The 20,942-nt window shown below is 33.7% G+C and overlaps 1 protein-coding gene across 6 annotated transcripts in view; it reads right to left on the reverse strand.

Annotated features, from left to right (window-relative positions):
* The window catches only part of LOC117115470 (RIMS-binding protein 3-like), a 95,122-nt gene that overhangs the window by 51,931 nt on the left and 22,249 nt on the right, over window positions 1–20,942 (reverse strand). For all 6 annotated transcript variants that reach the window (XM_033259331.1, XM_033259323.1, XM_033259314.1 and 3 more), the window contains exon 4: window positions 14,099–14,209. In XM_033259331.1, the coding sequence (XP_033115222.1) occupies window positions 14,099–14,209 (111 nt within the window). The remainder of the gene's footprint in view (window positions 1–14,098; window positions 14,210–20,942) is intronic.

Consider the following 20,942-nt stretch of genomic DNA (forward strand, 5'->3'; position numbering starts at 1 on the left):
CACATCTCTTTGATGTTTATTGTTCATCAGGTATTATTATCGCTATTATCACCTGGCTTGCGCTTTTCCTGATCATAATTACACGTCATTTATGGACAGTGTATTAATAGTAAAGTTCATCTTTTATTGTAAAGTTCAATTGGTAATTATAAAGTGCAATACACCAGATAAACACACCGTATTAATACAAAAGTGACTTTCCGATCTGAGATAACAATACAGGCAATGCTGATTATCTATACGTGCAACACACCAGATAATACTATCAGTAAAAGAACTTTTAACCAATCATTGTGCTTCTATTCCGTATTAATAATACAATAATGACTTTTTGACCTGAGATAACGACTGGGGCAATGCTGATTATCTATAAGTGCAACACACCAGATAATACTATCAGTGTCAGAACTTTTAAGAAATCATTGTGCTTCTTATCAAAAAGCTATACCAACTTGACTAATCAGTGTCAGAACTTTAAGCCAATCATTGTACCTCTTACTAAATTTATACCATAGTGATTTTTAGATGTCAGATGACAAGTAATTTGGAAAGATATATTAATTATCAACTATGATATTGTAAGACATAATCTACAAAAGAGTATTAAAGTTATGTTTTTATTTTTGACAATGGAATAGCACATGCAGCCACGACAGCGCATCACATTACAGAAAAAATGTTAGCTAGATTGAATAGGTGACACGTAAGCATGTTTAGTTTGTGATGGATTCACATTGATTTCTTAGCCCAGACAAATGAACTTGGCAACATCAAAACATTATGAATTTAATTAAGTATGTGCACATGCATCAGAATGACATCAAACCATCTCAGATTACACATCATTTCAGATATAAAACTCAATAGTAATACATACAATTATACACATGCTTAAGAAAAACAGATTATCAAAAGGTATTCTTGAAAGAATAGAAGAACAGGGACATAAGAAGGAGGGAATAATTAGATGATCTGAAAACTGGGAGGCTATGCTATGACCAAAAAAAATTTTAAAAAGCACAAGACTGTACTAAATGAAGAATATTTTTTTGGACAACTACAGTAGCTCATAAAAGGATCTACTTCAATAAGCAGATTTACCAACCATTGAGATTGGTTGGAAAGATGGAACATGCACATCTTCATCATTATAGTGTATAATTACATACATTTAATACTAATTATCTACTTTTTTAGATTTCTGGAGCATATTCATCTTTGATATATGGTTACAAAATGATTGAAAAAAACTGCATCTGTTTATCTGTTTTGTATCTTTTTCCACAGCAGGATTCAAATTTCTACTTGCGGTCTGCTGTGACCGGAATAATTGCTAAGAATACGGATTGTGTTTCATCATGAGAGAGGTTAATTAAGCCAATTGTAACAAGCTTTCTCTTTGATTACTATCTTCCTCCTCTGAACATTGCATTATCCGATTAAGTGCGAGCGATACCGCCAGCAAAAAATTAATAATTTCTGATTAATCTGTATCTAATCAGTATTATATAAGCATTGATTGATAAATATGTTGCTTTTAGGTCAGGGAATGTCAACATTTATAGTTCAATTTAGATACATATTAATTAGCAGGCATTATCCATGAAATTCTCTTTTAGCATTCAAGAAGGGTTATCTATCCAGAAAAGCTGATTACTTGGACAACTTGAGGCTCTATTACCCAGAGGTGACGGAACTAGAGAGTGCTGCATTATGGAGAGTAATGTGTGACCGGAAATGGTCTGCAGTCAGTTGGTTGTTACCATGCGCCAGTGATGTTGGAGTACAGCAACATGAAACTATTTATGTAATGCACGAATAAAGTTCAGGGGTTTGTCGGGTAGTGAAATGATTATTGTACATTTTAAGTGCTCCAGTTACTCTATGCATAAGTGTAAGCTAAATTACGGTGATTAATTAGTGAAGATATGGAGACAATTATTTCGAAGTAGGCTACGGTGCTCATGAGCCAAGAGGGGATGCAAATGCTTTGTGAAAATAAGTACGCCGCAGTACTCATTTTCACAAGCATTTGCCTGTTGCCTAGTTCTGTTCTGTTAGTTCTGTTGCCTAGAATAGGTCTGTACTTTAGCATGGGGGTGGACGGAACGGTAAGCATAAGTTGGTTACCAATATGCAAATATTACATGAAACCTGGGAAGGATGGCATATCGCGTAATGTTGCCTAGCGTACTGATGTACTGTGTAGCAGGGGATGGTGAGGCTATATATTAGTAAGACTAGGCCTAAGTAGACAGTGCAATTATATGTGATAGAAAGTACACTTTCGAAAGTAATAAATTAAAATAAGAACAAAAAATTAAATAAAAATAATTCAGTTGCAGACGTACCTTGTTTAAGTATTATACAATGCTAACAATGTGGCTCTTTTAGCCCTAGCTAGGCAAGGCATCCATGTATAAAGCAGTGGAGTAAAGGTAGGAGAATAAGGTAGGAGAATAACCCATAACTTGCAGCGTCATTGTGCTGAATTGCGTATGGGCGTGGTCCGTGACTGCCTAACAGCCATAAAGAGGCGCTTCTTGGTAGATACATGTTCACATCATTCCACAATGACAGGGGCTGAATTGAACCATAACATCGGGGTATGCCCCCGATGTTATGGTTTGGAGCGAGTCAATCCATAATTAAAAAAGGAATGCCGGGAAAGTTTGACTTGCCAAGAAAAAGGTGACAATCTTATGAAGTATGCATGTTAAATATATTGTGAGTGTCACGTCACCAAAAAAATAAACATTTTCTATTATAACAAAAATATTAATAACTACAAGGTTTGTGGGTGTTAATTCCATAATACGAATTAAGGGCAGTACCATCTACCTTACCATACAAATTACAGCTCCCACTGACGTCTCAGTCAAGAAATACGGGTAGCTGAAGTTTTTCTCGCAAATTTGACTACAAAACCAAATCCAAATTTCACGTTCCGACTTCTGGCTTTGAGTAAATAAGTCTCTTTACGCGACTTAGGAAGTGGAGAGCTCCAATTTTATAAACTTTGATACTCTTTAACTAAGTCTATCTATGACTAGGCATACAAGAGTGCAGTTGAGACAAATTCTGATGTTTTTGCCACAAGTACCTTGACCACCGAGCCATAAAAACCTTTTGAAGCAGGCAGTTACCATTTAGCAGCCACAAAAAAATGTGAACTGGATCATGAGTAACTTTTAGTTGAAAATGAAGTTAACTTAAATAGCACACTTAGCTTACCACTGCAATGGTACAGCCGCCTCGACCATCAAGAGGTGAGGAAGGGCTACTCCCAGTTGAGAAAACTTCCGGTGATAGCTGCGGATCTACGTCCATTTTAAGAACTTCAGAGTACTCCAACAGCCATTGAATATACTGTACTCTTAAAATATGATGGTTCAATTCTTATATTACCAGTATATCAATTTAATTGAAACCACAAACTAGAGAGATCCGATTCAAACTACCGGTATGCAACGCTCTTTTGTGTTTTAGAATGCTGAGAATCTTGATTTGATTAACAGTTGTTAAAAATTCTCTGACTGCAAGTTGGAAATATAGTGTATTAAATTACCAGTTACAGAAGAACAATCAATGTTTACTTCTATATTAAAAAGTGTGGATTTTATGTAATTTCCAGAGTATATATCATCAATGCCTCTTCCTGCAGGTGTTCCAGTCTAAAAAAATTCATACAAAAAAAATACAAAAATATAATTCCTAATTTGTCAATTATTGTAACAACGTTGTGACAGGTGACATGGTGTTTAGGAAATTACTTCTCTTTTAAAGTAATGTTTTTTCAAATAATAGAGTTATCGTATCATTAACACTTTAGAAGCTTCCAGTATGTGATCGACTCGATATGGTGGATGTATAATGCGATCATAATGAAGAAGGTATAATCAACTTTTGGTTATTTCCTTCATGCAAATGAGATTAAAATTGACAAAACAATCACTCCATTTCCTTTTTAAAAAATCCGTATTTCCAATAGTTTTTACATAAACTATCATCTAGTTTCGTAAATCTATTTCCACAAACATCAATGTTGGATCAATTTTCATCACTTTGGAGGGTGAAGCCACTATCTCCATGATCAGGAAGGTGTGAAAACAGAATACAGCACAAGCAAAATACAACTTTCAACTGGTTTGATGATTCTCCAAACGGTCTGATCTTTTCCAAGCGGGCGTATGAAGTACGATTCCAAGCAATTTCTTTTTAATGTGCTTCTTTAATAAAAAAAAACACCTTTAAAGATTCGAATTAAATATATTAACCTAATATATGAATTGTTTTTAGATGATGAGTATCTCTAGCAGAGATTTCAGAGAACTGCTACATAGTCTATGTATATCTTTAACACTTTTGCAAGTTAAACGATGTGGGAATTTGTGGCTAGTTATTAAGCCTGGCAGCCATCATGGCTTGTCACCTCCTTAGTACATTCAAAATGACTTCAGTATTCGGTTGATTTGTGAATATCATGAGTTGACTGCTTCAAGACCACATTTATTATCTCAACAATACAAAATGCCATTTGTGTTAGAATTTCCGTGTGCAACTGAATAAGGCTCCTAGTTTGACGAGCCGAACAACAGCCATTGGCGTCACATCTTATCCGATAGTATATACCATGTTCCTCACTTTATAGTTTCTTCATTATATAATTAATTACTATCTTATCCACAAATTATAAAGACAAATTGGAAACAACAAAATCAACAAATGAGATGTGAATATTAATGGCTGCAAAAAGCTTTTTAAAAAGTGACTGAAATTCAACTTGTGCAGACCATAGTGTCAAAAAGACAATTTTCCACAAGCAAACTTTTAATAAATCTGATGAAAAAAAAAACCCTGTTGATTATTTTAAGGTCACAAGTATCAAGATTTCTTCTAAGTAGGTTGAGTGTCTCATCAAATTTCAGACCACATATCAGTTCTGTAATATCATTCCTATATATATTCTGAAACTGTTGTATTTCTTTCACTGTGAACATTTAATGTCAAGAATACGAACATTAAGAGTTGAGATGACGATAACTTTCACCAATCATAATTAGTGATTCATCAGCTCTGAAGCCTAGCCACTCTGTCACCAGGCTTGCCCTTCATAATAAGCTCTGAAAACTATACAATATCGTACGACCCTTAATGGAGAATGCATGCAATTGTCGCTTTTCGCAATACTAAGAATTCATTAATAGATAAGCTCAATTAAAGTTTAATTGCCAATGTCATCATTTTGAGTGTTTCTTTAAAGATAGTAAACCTACAAGCAAAGCTTAAATGATTGATTTACATGCAAATGTGTTATCCCACGAAGATGAGAAATGTAATGTGATTCTGGTAGAAATAATGAAAAACAGAATATAGCACTAAGACCTTGTGGGACAATCAAGTTTAAGTATGTATTCACGATTGTTACCTGGAATCCTAATTTTTGTCAACGACATAGTTCTTTAGCGTAAACATGGATGATCGCAACCAGGCGATAAAAAATAGGAATGAAAACATACATCAATCTAAACTTGAATAAAAGTCAGAATCATAGAAGAAGCATTCCCTGAAGGTCCTTCAATTAAATTATATTTCCAATTAACATTTATATAAGCTTTTTTCAGGTTTACCAGTAAGAATGAAAAAAACATAATACATGTTATCATCAAAATATCCTATATTTCATACATATATTTCATTTGTCTGTATTTTGCTTTTGTTTTCCAACATCAATATCAGCTCTATGTTAATTATGAAAACTGCCTCTATTTATCTGATATTTGCCTGCCAGCTAAATCTATATGTAACCATAACGATGAAAGCATAAGAGACGGCAATTTCCCTTTTTAGAAAAATCCTATTATGCACAAAGCAATTTGAAAAATTTAGTGACAATACCATACATAAAGGTTTTTCATAATTGTAACTATAAAAATTAAAGTAAATACCATTATTTTGTTTTCGGAAAACATAGGTAGTAAGTTGTAAATGTGGAAGGTAAAGATGCACAAAGCAAAGTACAAAGATTTAATAGATGTTCTTTCTACACAGGTAGGTAAGATATAAAGATGATTAATAAAGTCCATTATTTGGGCCTTTTTAAATAGAAGAGCTCTTAAATGTAAAAGCTAATTCTAATGTGTGGTTGGAACAACACAAAACGATCGGCAATTAAAAGAAAACAAAACACGCTTCTTAGAAATATGATGCTATCACGTTTTCGTTGACAGTGTCTCACCCACATACAACATATTATTTCAAATTAGAACATATTAACACACAGTTAGGAGATGACAGGATAGAGTCAAACTGATGCAAGTTGTATCGCTTTCTTTTACGGCAGAAATGTAGTCCAAAGTGAAAATTGTAAAAATTAGAAGCACACAGCTGGTTGTTTTTCGGATAGGTTATTTAAGTATCACAGGCAATATATCCACATTTACTTGTAAAAGACCTTCTCTAGCAAAAAAACAAAGCAGGCAAGTTATTGGTATACTTGTCAGGAAGGTGAACTTCCGATTGAGACCAGTAAATTGCAACGGTTATAATCACCAATCACCTGATTTGATGCAAAAATCTCACAGGGAATTACAAGTCCAGCAGGCTTTTGGAGATAAAATTATAAAATGCGCTAATGTTTTATATAGCCTTGACTAGATCTCTTGGTGAAGTTTACAGATCCAATGCGAGTATGAAAAAAAGAGTTGTTGACAGGTGGAGTTGTGTGCCAGTGGATGTAAGTGCAGCTGGATTATCATTCCTGGCCAGTCACTGCCACTGCTACAAACAGTTTCCGGTACGACTATAAATCGGCTTTACATTTGAGAAGAACTCTGTCACGTTGTCAACAATTAATTGCAAATACCAACAAAGTGTTAAAGTAAAGAAAGTTGAAAAACCTGAATTTAGGCCTCAGATAAATAGCCTAATGTAAGAGAGATGAATCAGGTACAAAAACAATCTGTATTACTTAGTGTCAAAGATGGATATCACACAGAATAATTCAACAACATCATTCATTAAAATAGACCACTGTGACATCCGAATCTCTAAAAAATTCTTAGTAGTAACACATGCTTAGGTAGCAATGGTGCAAGTGTTACAGACAGTATTTACGGTACAAAAATAATACAGCATCCAACTGGCGAATCATGTGTTAATGATATGAAAGAGTTGTCAAGAATCTATATTTTAAAGCATGTTTGGTTAATGTAACTCTAGATACTTGTGTTTAACATGAAATTGATTAGGCATACACGTTAAAAAACCCATTTAACATCGTGGACAGGTAACCTGAGGGGTGTCGAAGTTCAAATGTGTGAAGTTGCACTCTCTTTAAAAAAAGCTGTGTATTCGGCTTAAATTTCACAAGACGGTTTGATTGATTAGGACAGTGCATCTCATCGTTTGCGTGATTTACAATTGCGCCAATCTAGTTTCTTTAGCCATTTCTATTCACGGTAACAATTTACTTGCTTTGCATTAACAACGATACATCTTCCAATATTGACTAAATCCAGCAGATTCCTCTCAACCATAAATAAGATTTTAGCAGACAATTGTAATGATAACAAAGTGCTTCACTACTGAACAAAAATTGATAGAGCATAGTTAGAGTTACCTTTAATATATAGTCTCCTTGTGCAATACTGTACTCAGCATTTGGTTACATGCAGAAATGAGGTCTAGCTCTACTATACATCAGTACAAGTATAAAGTATATAATAGTCCTAGTTTATAATGAATAATGCTCCCACACCAAACCCAATTATCTATCTAAACAATATTCAGGAGGAAATTAGGGCAACAGGATGTTCAACAATGAAGTGTGAGTTTTCTCCGATTACCTGCTCAATTCCAGTTTAAAATTCTCTGGACAGATAGGTAAGAAGAAGGAAGGTAAGATAAAAATATTAGTAAAAAGTCAGAATCAATAAATATGCTTCTTAACCACAATTACAAAAAAAAAAATTAAAAGTAACAAGGACTGACACAAGGGCCAAAAATTTGCCATTAAATTACTGAAGGATTGATCAGAACCATGTTACCTGTACTATTTAATCCTGAATTGGACTCTGGTAACTGATATCATAAATCACTCACTCAATTTCTGGAGATAAGTTTCATTTGATTAAAACCATCAATCATTCATCAAATGATATACTAGACATGTTTACATGGATCCAATAGATCTCAGCAGTTACGCATAGTAGATATATCTAAACACTTCTATCAATTCTGATATAAAAATAAATATATTTGGTAAATTATCATATAAATAAAAACATTTACATAAAAACACACACATAAAATGCTTAGTTCAAATGTTTAAAATTTAAGAAATATAAAAATTGGAAACATCAAAACTAATGCAAAAGACTGGTCACACTGGAAAAATCTCATTCAAAACCTTCCAAAAGTAGTCCCTATTGAAAAGTCAGAAGACTGTCTAATCTCACCAACAGTTGCAGAATCTTCAACAGGATAAAGTTGGCAAATTCACGGAAGAAGACTACTCAGCATACAGGTGGTAATTACTGTACGTACGCATGTATACAAATACCGAACTTGCGCGAATAAGCTGAGGGGTGCTTATTCAAACGGGCGCTTATTTAAACGGGGCGCTTAAGAAAACAGAGTGGAAATTGAGGGGGCGCTTATGGAAATAGATGAAAATCGAGGGGTTCTTATGGGAAATTATTAAATTCAAGAGGCACTTTTTGAATGAAAAAAAAAAATTATATAAGGACAATACGACTGGTGGTTAGGCGGAAAAGATAATCGTCCAGAGAACATGGCTCATGACAAGAATGCTGCGAAATTACATAACAGCAGAATAGCAGATGCAACTAGTGGTGGTGGACCGTGGTTAGCTTGTTGGCCATCGGCCGATTGAGATTAGCAGGATGGCAGGATCATTTTTTCTTGAAAACTCAGTTGAGAATGTGCTAAAGGTCGGAAAAAGAAAGTGCCTAGTAGGACTAAGCGTAGACAAATATGTAAAAAGAGTAAAGTTGGAAATATACTGTCTGTCCAGGGATCGGAGCTCTCTCATATGTCCAAGAAAAATATCCTCATTTTGATATTGTCCTAAGAAGAATGTTATTCCACTCTGCAGCTCAAATCATGCCAACAACCACAGTCCCAGGTTTGATTGGATTTATTGACTTGCTAAAAAGAAAATCTTATGATATTGTTGAGGGGGCGTTTATTCAAATTGAAAGGGGTGCTTATTCAAACGGGGCGCTTAAGGAAATTTTCACATTAAGAGGGGTGGTTATTCGAGAGAGGCGCTTATTCAAATGGGGCGCTTATTTGCGCCATTACGGTATATACGCGTCATTCAAAGAGAATTGGTAGGTCTATTATTATCAATTGTATTATTATTATTATTATTGTTAGTTCAGCAATAAGTCCAATATGCAAGTGCCTTCTGTATCACGTATCAAAGATCTAATAAAATAAAACTTTATAGAAACGGGCGCCATTCTAACATTGCAAAATCTGATGTTGTGTAGCCCAAGGACATTGAAAATGGAAATTGGCAGCAACAGTTGGTCAGCATATTTTTTCTGTAAGTCCAGGCCCGTAACTTTCAGTGGAAAGTGGACCCTTTGGCTTGTATGATCTCTGATACTCTGGAGAACATTGTATTTACTGAAATTTCTACTACACAGGTTCATCAAATTTAAAATCAATTTCTCCCTTCATCCATCATTTAATACAATCATTGGCCCAGTGTTTCTCATGCCTATCCTGTAGTATTGATTATAGACATTTCCCTCTAAGGTATACATAGTACCATGTACTATATGTTAAATTGTAATGACCTCTGACATTCTACCAAGATTTTGCATATATATTATCATTATATTATATTTATATTGCATATATATTTACTTGGAACACAAATATTTGAAATATTTCAGGTTCTTTGTTTTAACTGAACCAAACTAGCAAATTACCCTGTAAACCGCAACATATAAAAATGTTAGTAGCTATTTCTCCATTTTGGCAAATTAACCCTTTCAAGTTGTAGACACCCAGTATAATTTCAGGTGTAAATTGCCTCTGCATTTTACAACTCTCAACACCAATGTTTGTACCTGAAAGTAATAAGCAGCTTTAGGGGCTATTTCTACTGAAAGCAAAACATGACAAAGTGTTGCAAATTTACTTTTTTTTTCAAATTTGGGATGATAGAAGTTTTTGTAAAATGCCTACAGCCCAGGCAGTATAAGGACATCACTAATTTCAATTCTGTTTTTCATTTATTTGTTTGCTTATCCCTACTATTTATCTTTATTCCTGCCTCTGTCCCTCCCTACTTTCCCTGGGTGCTCTTTCTATGACCATCATTCTATATTTTATGTCTGCTACACCAAGTTTCTAAACCTTCTGACTAACTTATAATCCAGGCAGGAGACAGCATGGATAAAGCCTAACTTTGGACTTGACCTTTCGATCTTCTATTTAGAAGCTCAAAGCCATACCAATGTGCCACTGTTTTTATAATCTTTCCTATGCTCTTAGAGTTAAATCAACATCAAAAACACATATGACATCACATGGCAACCTTCAACAACACATGCCAGCTAGCAATAAAGATACATAGAAATTGAGTTTCTATTAGTTGCTCTTCGTAATGATGTTTCACACGTGAATGAGAATGCTTATGGAGTCAACTGGACGGAATTGCTAAATCCAGGGTCCATTCCTCGAAGCCAAGACAAATTGATTTATGCAATAGGTGGCAAAATCCAAATTAGCTATTATGGATGTGGTAGATCACTGCGTCAAGTTATTTCACCTCATGTACCAATGTAATTATACATGAAATGTAAGTAGACTAAAGTGTTTGAAATAAAAATTACCTGAGATGGCAAAAATATTTATGCTATAAACAGCATTTAAAACCAATTTATGAACTAATAAGTCTTAAGATACAGTGCATCAGAAATAATAACACATTTTCGTTTGATAATGTATTAATAGTTCGGAGCTTTTTCATTTATCTTATTATTCATCTCTTTATTTAATTACCAGTTTAAATACAATATAGTATAATATTTTCCCCTTTCTTTGCATGAAATTCAATCTTGATTAGTATATGGAAAATTTAAAAATGATTGTTGATGTTAACCTTTTAAACATAGAAGGTGGTAAAGAAGGAAAAAGGAATAAATTATAAGAATGGTGATGCAGAAATAGACCATTTAAGGGTATAAACAATGTTAGATTTATTCGGTGTAAACCCCAAGGACAGCCCACGAAAGTCAAGTAGAAGACTTATTTCCAGTGGTGTCCTTGTGGTGATTGGGCAGTACACCGGGAGACAATCCCCTACTCTTTTCTGAAGAGTGTGCTGCGTTATTTAATGTGCACATGGGCCATAAATGCTCACAGGACCAGTGGCTTAAACGTCTCATCCGAAAGACTATGCGCTATAGTAACTTGTATTTCAGCCCTCCAGCTGAAACACAAGGAGAGGCAGCGATGGGAATTGAACCGGGAACCTAGATATATCCACAGCTCAGCTCAGCTCTCTACAATCATTTCTATAGATATGAAGTATATGGTTTGTTTTACAGATGAGAAATTTTGGAGATATTCAAAAGAACTCAAATTACCAAATTATATGGGAATATGCACTAACATATCAACATGATAGTACATTCCCAATTTTAAATTCACTTAAATAAAAATAAAAAGTGCAGGAAAATGAAGTACTGTAAGTAAAAGATGGGAAAATGTACCAGAGCATCATTTTGAGTAGGAAGTGTTTTGAATGAAAAGAAATGAATACGAAATCTTCTAAAAATTGTATATGATAGGATATTCAAATGATTTCAACTTGATAATTAACCATTACCATTATTATTAGACAGAATGTACTTGTAATAATGGACTACAATGAATATGCTATCTACATTAAAAGCTTTATCCTGTATTTGCATAGCTAATCTGAGAGTCGTTTTTACAATAGGCCTGTAATTATAACTGCACGATCATCATAATATGCTCCAGCTACAACCAACTGTCTCTACCTTATACTGTATGTATAAGCAGGCAGTGTGTACACAGTAGCAACCACTGGGTAAGTGGTATGTATCTTATATATATCATTATGTTCTATTTGATTAAATAACCATTTTGTTATTTTGCACAAAGAATTCATGACGTTGATAATGATAATATGGACGATGTTGTTTACAAAGTATGATGAGGATATATGAAACTGAAGATGGTGATCAGGATGAGAATGGTGATGCTAATACAACCGATTATGATGGTCATAATGAACATAGTACATGATGATAATGGTACAAAAATAAAGATAGTAAAAGAATACAGTGATGCCAATGATGAAGAGAATTATGTTTGTTTACTTTTTTTCACCATGATGATGAAAGTAATTAGGAAGATAATGATGCAGAGATCCCAAGTCTCCCGAAAATCGCAGGTTTCTCCCGATTTTTGAGGCCGTCTCCTGTCCTCCCGATTTTTATTAATATCTCCCGATTTTTAAAAATATCCCAAAAATTTCATGAAAAATGTGATTTCCACAATGTCATAGAGCAATGAAACAAAAATTCTTATCTTAAGCCAATATACTATGGCGCTCGCTCAGCCATAAAATGTCATAAACAAGGCCAGGGAGTTGTTATTTAAGTTGTTTATCAAAATAACAACTCCAGGGCAAGGCAGGCGTGGTAGAACCGCCTTGTTTATCCTCCATGTTACGATTTTGCATCCAGCGCCGACCTCATTCAATGAGATGGCTGTCAGTTGAGTAAATAAATTTCAAAAAAATAAACGAAATCAGAAATCACATGGGAATGGATGGGGCCCCAAGTTTTCGCCGCGAAGTTTGGAACAGAATTGGTGCATAAAAAATACTTTTTCTTTCAAGTAAGCTTCAGTTCTTGAAGCCAAAGCCTTGTTGACTGCTGCCAAGAACGCTTTACTAGCAAAATGCTAAATAAATAATAATATTTATAAATTTATATTTTAGGACAACTGCAATGTGTAAACAAATGTAAAATTGTTAAATAAAAGTAAACAAATTGATGAAAATTGTTTGCTTTCTTCATTTCGTGTAATATTTTCACGTTGCACAGTGCATGGTAAGGCGTCACAGTGCGTCGCTACAGGAGGCGATCGCTTCATGAAAAAATCTCCCTATTTTTTGGTTTTCAAACTTGGGATCTCTGATGATGGATTAAATGAAATTTTTAACACAGTTGCAAACACTACTAGTTATTATTCTTTTACATAATGTCTGCATTGGTATGGCTGCCACTTTGATCATTTAAACAGGCACAAAAAAAAAATCAAAAATGTTGTCATCTTAAATACCACAATTAAATTAGTATGGCACTAATTCCTCTATACTAATTACACATGATTGAATGTTTTCCATTCTAAAACTGCAAAACATGTGCCTGTTGCACTCATTTACCCGGCCCTGTTTCACCACACAAGGTTTCTTCATTCTCTTTTATCAACGTGACACCGAGCTGTAAACTCGTTTATGGTATTCGTTATCTGTTACAATATATATCTTGATTTATACAAAGGATTAAATCTGACAGTGAATCATCTGATCCTTCTTTGGTAGTGTATTTCACTCAGATATTGTGCACTACATTTTCTCTGGCAATGTATTTCAATCAGATGTTGGCAGGAAGTGCACTACATTTCTGGTTAATTTCTTCCTTTAAATATATATTTTTACCAACAGATTTTCTGCCAATTTCACTTGTTGTTTTGATTGAACTAGTTTTCATTCAATGTAATAATGGTTTTCACTCAGCTCTGATAGCCACCACAATGTGTCTAAGTATGTTTTCATATTTTATTAATTCATTTTTATATGTTTACTTTAATGCATTCTAACAGACATTTTACACCCGTATCTTCAAGTTGACGACATAGGGGTGTGAATAAACACAGACTAAGAAACCAGTACAGACAAAAGAAAGGAGTAAGAGTGCAAAAAAGTAAAAATTATTTTATTGTAGAATAGTCCTGATTGATGCACTTGCTTTTATGCGCTCTGTAAAATAAAGAAATATAGAAAGGATATGTTACTTACCAATTGCTGTGCTTGAATGTTAGACTGTTCAAAATCGTTAAGTTCTTTGCGTAATGCCTTGTTTGTCTCTTCTAGCGCCTGATAACCAATGGTATTACCAGAGGGATCATGCTTTAAGACAAAAAAAATGACGGCATAAGAACAATGTGTACAGAATTCTGGTAATAACATATCATGCACAAGTTTTATCTTCAGCAAACTTTTACCAAACACTGCCCTCACATGGCATCAACTAGAAAGCACCCTATGCTGAAACCTACACTGCAATTAAAATGAAAGACCTGTGACTAAAACACAATCTATCTTTTGCATATAGTTTTTTAGGCTCGGTAGAAAAATGACATGATTACAACAGTATCATATGACGTCTAAAAATAACGGCCATACAACCTGCAGACATAATTGTAATTACGGAGTAATAAACACACATACATCGAGATATCACTCTAAAAGCTCATCAAAATGAGAACAATAATATAGAGGTGACGTCCACAGCCAATATTGAGTGGCATCACAAATTACAATATGAAAACAAAACTATTGTGTGCTTTTGTGCTCTACATTATTCATGATATTAATAAGGATTGGCAATTAAAGTTTTTCACAACTATCGTATTCTTCTGCTGAATCTATCCCACAGCAATTTCCTGGAGCTCAGTTCAACCACAATTTCTTAGGTAGATCCACTCCACCAGGGGAAACAGAGTGGAACAATAATTGAACCAATGATTTTGGATTTAAGAATATGACTTCCTTACCACACTGAACTGTTGATAATTATCATTTAAATAATAACGATAATCTACCTATAGACTATAAAGCACATTTTGCTAAAGGATACAAGACATTCGGAAACAATTTATAAAAGAAAAGAAAAATTATTTTAAACTTTTTCTACCATCTAATGACAATTTCTAATAACTAAATTTGAGAATGTTGCCAATTTAAACTGAACTGTTTATGGTATTATAACTATTGAACAGATCATAGACAGATCTACGGTATATTTAAAAAAAAACCCATAATAACTTGGTTTATTAATTTTTTTAATTTCAGCGATCAGACCACAGATAATATACTAATATACACCAAATATATACATATATCTATTTTTTTTAAATAAATAAAAAACCTATAAAGAAAAACATATGAAAATGGCACTTTCATCATTAACAGATTTATTTGAAAAAACTAGCTTTTGCCTGGACCAACAAGCAGTGTGCCAAACATTTTCAGGTGTGGAGGCTACTGATTAAACAATTGTAGGTGGCGCTATTGATGTTATTAGGCTTACTGGTGGCAGTAGAAGATGCAAAAGAAACATGATAGTTAACAATAGCATTACATCAGCAAATGATTGATGTTCATCAACACATGGTCTGCATTTAGATTTCATGAATGGGGCTACCGCGGATGCCGACGCACAAAGCTTATAACATTCGCAAAACACCTGTTAAACTGCCCTGTACTTTTAATCAGAGCTCTGCAAACAATGGTATGCCGACCAATCAATAACAGGCTTAGAAGTTAATTAAAGATTGTCGATTTGAAATTGGAAAAAACTTGTGAGCGTGACAAGCAGTCGGTAAACGAAGATGAACGCAATTACAAATATTGGTGTGAAAGATAATTGTAGCGGAAGTCATTAAAGATAAGAACCTGTGGGTAGCTAAAAAAACAAAAACAAAAATTATATAGAAAAAGGTTAATATTTCATTCTGGGTAATTTTTATCATCATCCTAATATGTTATCAATGAAATTTAGCACCTGAACTAGACTAGTCCCATTCCTTAAGAATTTGATAAAATATCAAAAATTTAACAAACAGTACAACTACTACTGCTATACAATTCCTTATGGTTTTGAATAATGTAATAACACAAACACAATTATGTCTATCAACATTCTTTACCTCTAGAATTAACATCCAATTTAATATTTTTTTTCGCAATTATCACCTTTATAAACTTTATATTATGATAATCATTTATGAGTAGTAACAAGCCACTCATGAGTATCTACTGTACCAATGTAAATTCAGGCTCATATTACCATGTGACTAAAATTAAACAACAGAAAGGCTGATTCATACATAATAAAAGAAATTGCACCTGTCAGAAAGAAATAACACCAAAAATCATTATGTCAACATAACATCAGCTGCAGAACAGTTTTTAACAACATGTACAGGAAAAACTATATGAAGACTATTATTATACTTATTATTATTATTATTATTTATTAGGTATAGATTATACCATTTTTAATAATAAAGTACATATTGACAGATAGGTTGCTACCAACTTGATATTTATAATAAATAATATTTAGCTTATTGCGAACAATACATCCATTCCAACCATTCATTTATTGTACAATAGTGTGAAGTGTGGCTCACAAGCACAGACTTCATAAATAATTCCAGACAAACCGACTTGATTTGTCACCCTGAAACCAGTTGCGGCACCAAGAGGGGAGAAGAAGGGGTAGTAGGCGAGGAGAAGGCAGGTGGACCAAAACAAGAATTTCATTTTCATTTTGAAATTCTTAGACCCCACCTCCCCTGGACTCCACCAGGATTTAATTCTGGACCCAGCCTGAAATTGTCAGACTGCTGTGGAACCACTAAGCTCCTTGTTTGGCAAATCCTGGCAGTGCCACTGCATTCTCACAAATAAATTCATAAAATGTGTTGCATACACACTACTGAAATTCAGCAGGCAATTATAGTTTCACAGGTAATCACTGTTCAAATATAAAAGGAACATCCAATAAGAATGAATTAATCAATAAACACAAAATTAACTCTCAGAACAAAGTAAATTGATAATCCATACTGAAATCGGTTTGCAACGAACAATAACAAAAATACAGAGAGAACTGTTTGAAGTGGAAGTATTAATTTCCCGTACAAACACGTTCAGGAAGTTGACAATGATCTTCAAAGCGTGATCGCAAAACTCCGTAGGCAAACTCAGCACCGGCGTCTATCAAGTCCTACTAATTAATGTTCCTGTTGACTTTATCAGTATAAGCAGACCGTCCGCTCACCGTAAACAATCAGGTTTTTGTGAGCGATCAAGATGAGATTTGTGAATACGTATTACATAATGGTGAGTTGTATTAGGGAACTGCATTAATCATGAAAATTACCCATGTCTTTAGATCACTGTATTCGTAATCACATGAACTATGACCTCACATGTTTGGTACACATTTCTAATTGCATATCGGCATCGGTGGTTTCCTTACATGGGTTTTACGACAACTTGTCATCACATCTTGAATCAACATCACACTAATTTATTTTTTTTTTTTACATTACTTGGATCTTCACATTTACAATAATTTTAATTATTATTTTAAGTTCAATTTAATTACATATTGTTTTATATATATTTTTCTTATATTAAGTTATTATTTTCAATAATAATTGCTTTAAAAATCATAAATATATATAATATGTTTGTTTTTTTTTTCTAACCATATGCAGCCATATGCTGACAACTTCTATAAATACCTACAAACATTTATATAATGAGGAAATTTATAGCAACAATTAAAATACGATGCCATTTAAATGTATTATTTGTTACTTGTATGAAAACATTGTTGATCAAACAAACAAAATTTACAGAGCATGAAGTAAGCCTTTATTACTTAACACTTTATATACGATCAACCACAGGAGATAAGGGGATTGAGGAGGCCATCTCCAGGTAATCTAGGTATATATTTATCACATGAAGTTGAATGCACAACACTCAACTTGATTAATCTACTTGAATGAAGCTAGTAATTACATTTGTGATGTTGTTGTGGTAGCGACCCCAACCTTCTAGGATAGCCACTCAAGGATACGAATAAGGGTTTGAAAACCCTGGATCTGGTCTGTGCCTTGGCCAATCAGAAATGTTGATCAATGTCAACAGATCTCTATCAGTTTTATAGATTTTATTATTCATCAGCCTGCTCCTGAATTTAGAGTCCTAGTATCAGGATCGGGAGCTAACCGTTAGCACCCATGTGAGAGCGCCTGATCGGTTAGCGCTATTCAATTAACAGGATCTGGATATGTTGACGGTTACCAAGTGGTATCAGTTTAGCAAGTTGAGCGTGTCTCTATCATTAACCAATCACATGTACGCACTTTCCAGTTTCCTATTGGCCAGTGATCCCACCGTCATCTTGATATATGGATCGGGGATTTTCTTGTATGAACACAAGGGGGAGCGTGTATGTTATATTACATCTGGATCCTGCTAACTGGTGTGTGTGAATATAGCCTTAGTATAATTCTTCAGAGGTCCCGAGTTTCCCGCAAGTCACAAGACTCCTGGAAATCGAGACGGCCTTCTAAACTCCCGCAAGAAAGGAAAATATCCCACAAAATAACCCATCTCTGCAAATTCATATTTGTATGATTTTGCTACTTTATTATCAATTGTCTTACGGAAGTCAGTGCCGATCGTTATACCCATACACAGTAAAAAACGAAAATTAGATGTGTGATTTAACCAGATCTTCAGGAAGAAACTGCTTCCAACTTAGGATTCCTGGATTCTTAAGAGGGTCCCTATATACTGTATCTAGGATACCATGTGTTAGAGATAGGAAGTTTATCTTGTTTTGCATTTCAAATATTATAGGTTGCTGGTAATTTATCAAAATCGTAACTCTTATTATCAGCGTTACCCATCCTCAACAAACTAATAATACAAACATTATATGTATGGCAGGTTTTTAAAATAATTACTATATAAGGTGAGCTAAATGGCTGAGCAGTTATTAGGCTGGGGCACCGCAACCCACAGAAATAATATCGGAGCTGGTTTGAACAAGTTGCTCAGGCACAAAGAGACCCTTAGGGAAGAAGAAAGTTACACAAGCTTGTCCAAGCTTCAAGCGCTTTGAGAATCTGGTGTAAAGCGCTATATAAATGGCTTATTAAGTCTTGTTTCGGTTAACTAACTTCAAACAAACATTTAATAAATAATAAGAACAATAACATTATTCTTGCTAAAAAAAACAACAATAACAGTAATATTATTAAAACCATAAAAACAATAACATAGATCAAATAAATATTCAATGTTACCTTTTTATGATTCCTGAACCAACTGAATATACCATTCAGTTTTTCGAAATTACCAGGCATATTAAAAGTATTTCACTAGTGTTCCTAATGAAGAGACACCATGTTAAAGCCCGTCAAATGAAACACCACACACCGACGTATATCCATCATTGTTTAATAACCTAAATGAATTTAGCCTTACATGGTAAGAGGTGGCTACCTATAGTGCATATGTCAAAGTAAGCAAACTGGTTGATTTTATGAGACATTTCCATTGTGTGGAACTCTACCATCTGTTTTAATGCACGAGGTATAATTTGCATATCAGATGCTGATTTTTCCATTGTAATTATGATATTGGATGACTTAGTTATTATAATTCAAAATAGTTATTATAATTTCTAACAATGCTGATGCTAAAATGACTTCTTAATTACAGAACTTATACAATTTTTTAGCCTTATATATGACCACCAACATCATCCGTTTGTAGGAAAATTAAAAAATAGAGATTTTAGTGTTTTTAGATTCTACATGAATTCCTCTTTAAATACAATGTTTATATGATGGAAATTGGTTGAGTATTAGAGAAGTTATGAATATTCAAATCATTGGATATCAGCCATGAAGGTTTTGAGAAAAGAGCTTCCAAAGATTCCAAAATCAACAGTTGATTATTAAGATTTGCATTTTTAAAATAATTTAAATATACTTTTTAGTTAGATTAAGTGATTGATATTTTGCAGAAATGTTTTGCAATATATCTTTTATATAAATTGCCAAAAATGAAAATGAAAATCTTCAAACTTCTAATTCTCAAAGATTTTGGGTGCTTGTGGGAAATTATAAATTGCATCAAATGGAGGGTTTTCCCAGAGCCCGTCAAATATTAATTTTCCACGAAAAAAAAAAGTACTATTCCAATAAATGTCCTGCTTTGAGTAATTGTTTTTGGATTAACACCCACTTTAAAATGTCTTTAGGACATTCTCTCATATTTCATTGAAGCAAGCCCACAAATGACGTTGTATGTACAAAACAAGCAACACTATACTCAACATCACTCTATTACCAATGGTACAATTAAATTATTATTAACCAAAGGATTTGTAAACAATTATGATAATACAATAATACAATTGACAATAATTTTGTCTATATTTCCAAGAAATGAGGAGAATTTATTTGCATATGCAACAAAAAAACATAAAATACTTTCCTTGAATATCATACCTTCAAAATCCCCCTGATCAATAAAACCCTTGGGCTATTTTACCAAATCAATACAATAATAGCAACTTTAGATACGGTACGTAAAGAAAATTCTATATGTTGATCATTATTCTTATAGAAATCAAGAACAATTACGATATAAATACTGTATGCTATCAAATTTGTTTTGATTATAAGCATAATCTTGGTTCAAATTTACTTGGTATCATGAATACAGAATCGTAAACACAAGCAATTTCTGAACTAATGATATTGGAATATCAACCACTATATATAATCAAAGGTGGTCATACCCGTGTCGAACATTTCCAAGGAAGATGTAATTAATGGCAAGCAATGCTCTAGTCTTCTTCATTTTATAATGAAGATTAATTTTTATGACTAAAAAATTACAATACAGAGAAGCTGTCATCAAACCATCGATAATCACGTCCCCTTATGAGCATTAATGTGTATATGCTCACCACGCATATAAGGCGACCCTCGAGTTTGAGAAGATTTTTGGACGACGTTTGTATGTTGCACATACAAGA

Source organism: Anneissia japonica, unplaced genomic scaffold (genome assembly GCF_011630105.1).
Source record: "Anneissia japonica isolate Jap-2015-1 unplaced genomic scaffold, ASM1163010v1 scaffold199_len4679917_cov187, whole genome shotgun sequence".
NCBI classification, from domain to species: Eukaryota; Metazoa; Echinodermata; class Crinoidea; order Comatulida; family Comatulidae; genus Anneissia; species Anneissia japonica.